The 1013-nt window shown below is 46.0% G+C and overlaps 1 protein-coding gene across 1 annotated transcript in view; it reads left to right on the forward strand.

Moving 5' to 3' along the window:
• Positions 1-42: 42 nt before the first annotated feature.
• Positions 43-1013, forward strand: part of prr16 (proline rich 16) — a 12243-nt gene continuing 11272 nt past the window's right edge. The window contains exon 1 of the mRNA XM_032516440.1: positions 43-822. Coding sequence (XP_032372331.1) covers positions 688-822 — 135 coding nt within the window. The 5' untranslated portion in view covers positions 43-687. The remainder of the gene's footprint in view (positions 823-1013) is intronic.

The raw sequence follows: 1013 nt of genomic DNA on the forward strand, positions 1-1013 counted from the left end.
AGAGAGAGAGAGAGAGAGAGAGAGAGAGAGAGAGAGCATCCTCTGAGCCCGGACGTTGGTTGCTTAGACTCTCCAAAAATGCTGCGATGGAGTCAGGATGAAACTGACGGGGTGTTTTTCGGAGGAAAGTGCCTCTGGGGTGTCGTTACCTGGCGGCTTTCTAGGGCATCTCATTACTAGAAGCGTTTATTTGAGGAAAAAGAAGGAGTGTATTACCATGTTGTCGATGCCTGAGGATTATGGACCATTGGTGTAACGGTTTGGATAACTGCCTGTGCATGCGAAAGCCAACACATTTTCAATGCAATTGTGTTGGACGTTTTCTCTCAAAATGTTGAATATAGCACTCTCTCGACGTGAAGGATATTCGTGGCACGCCGTTGTTTTGGTTGGACATGAAGGTGTGAGGTGCAATAACCTGTGGACGGGCACCGTTTCACAGACAGTATGATACAATATTTTGACATAACCTTTATTTGCTTGTGTTACGCTCTATTGCGCATGCCTAGTGGTTATATACAGAACGCTGCCCGACACCAATTCGCTCTATCCTGGCCGTGATGTAGGAGCAAAAGTGAAGGGAGCAGCGGAGGACTAAATAAAAATGCGTTGGCAAAGTGGCAGCGTGGCGACCAAAGGATTTTACTTGAGATCCTTCACGAAATAAATTGTGCCATAAACTGAAGAATGTCAGGATCACCTAATGCAGAGGCTGAAGGAGTAGTCTCCAAAGTAAAAGTAAAAAAGGAGATCAAGACTATCGTGGAGAATTTGGAAACCATCCTGGGAGACCTTAAGGATGTGGCCAAAGAGCTAAAAGAGGTAAATCAACAGGAAACAACATACAACGCCTTAATTATCAGCAGCCCACCATGTGTAGTGTTATATCTCGGCTTGGTTGGAGGATGCTCTTTCTAGGCATCCCTGTCTGAGAGGAGATGGGAGATTGACGTCCACCTCACTGGGGACTGAAAAAAGGCTATGACACCCACACACACACACACACACACACA

This window comes from Etheostoma spectabile, chromosome 5, assembly GCF_008692095.1.
Source record: "Etheostoma spectabile isolate EspeVRDwgs_2016 chromosome 5, UIUC_Espe_1.0, whole genome shotgun sequence".
Lineage (NCBI taxonomy): Eukaryota > Metazoa > Chordata > Actinopteri > Perciformes > Percidae > Etheostoma > Etheostoma spectabile.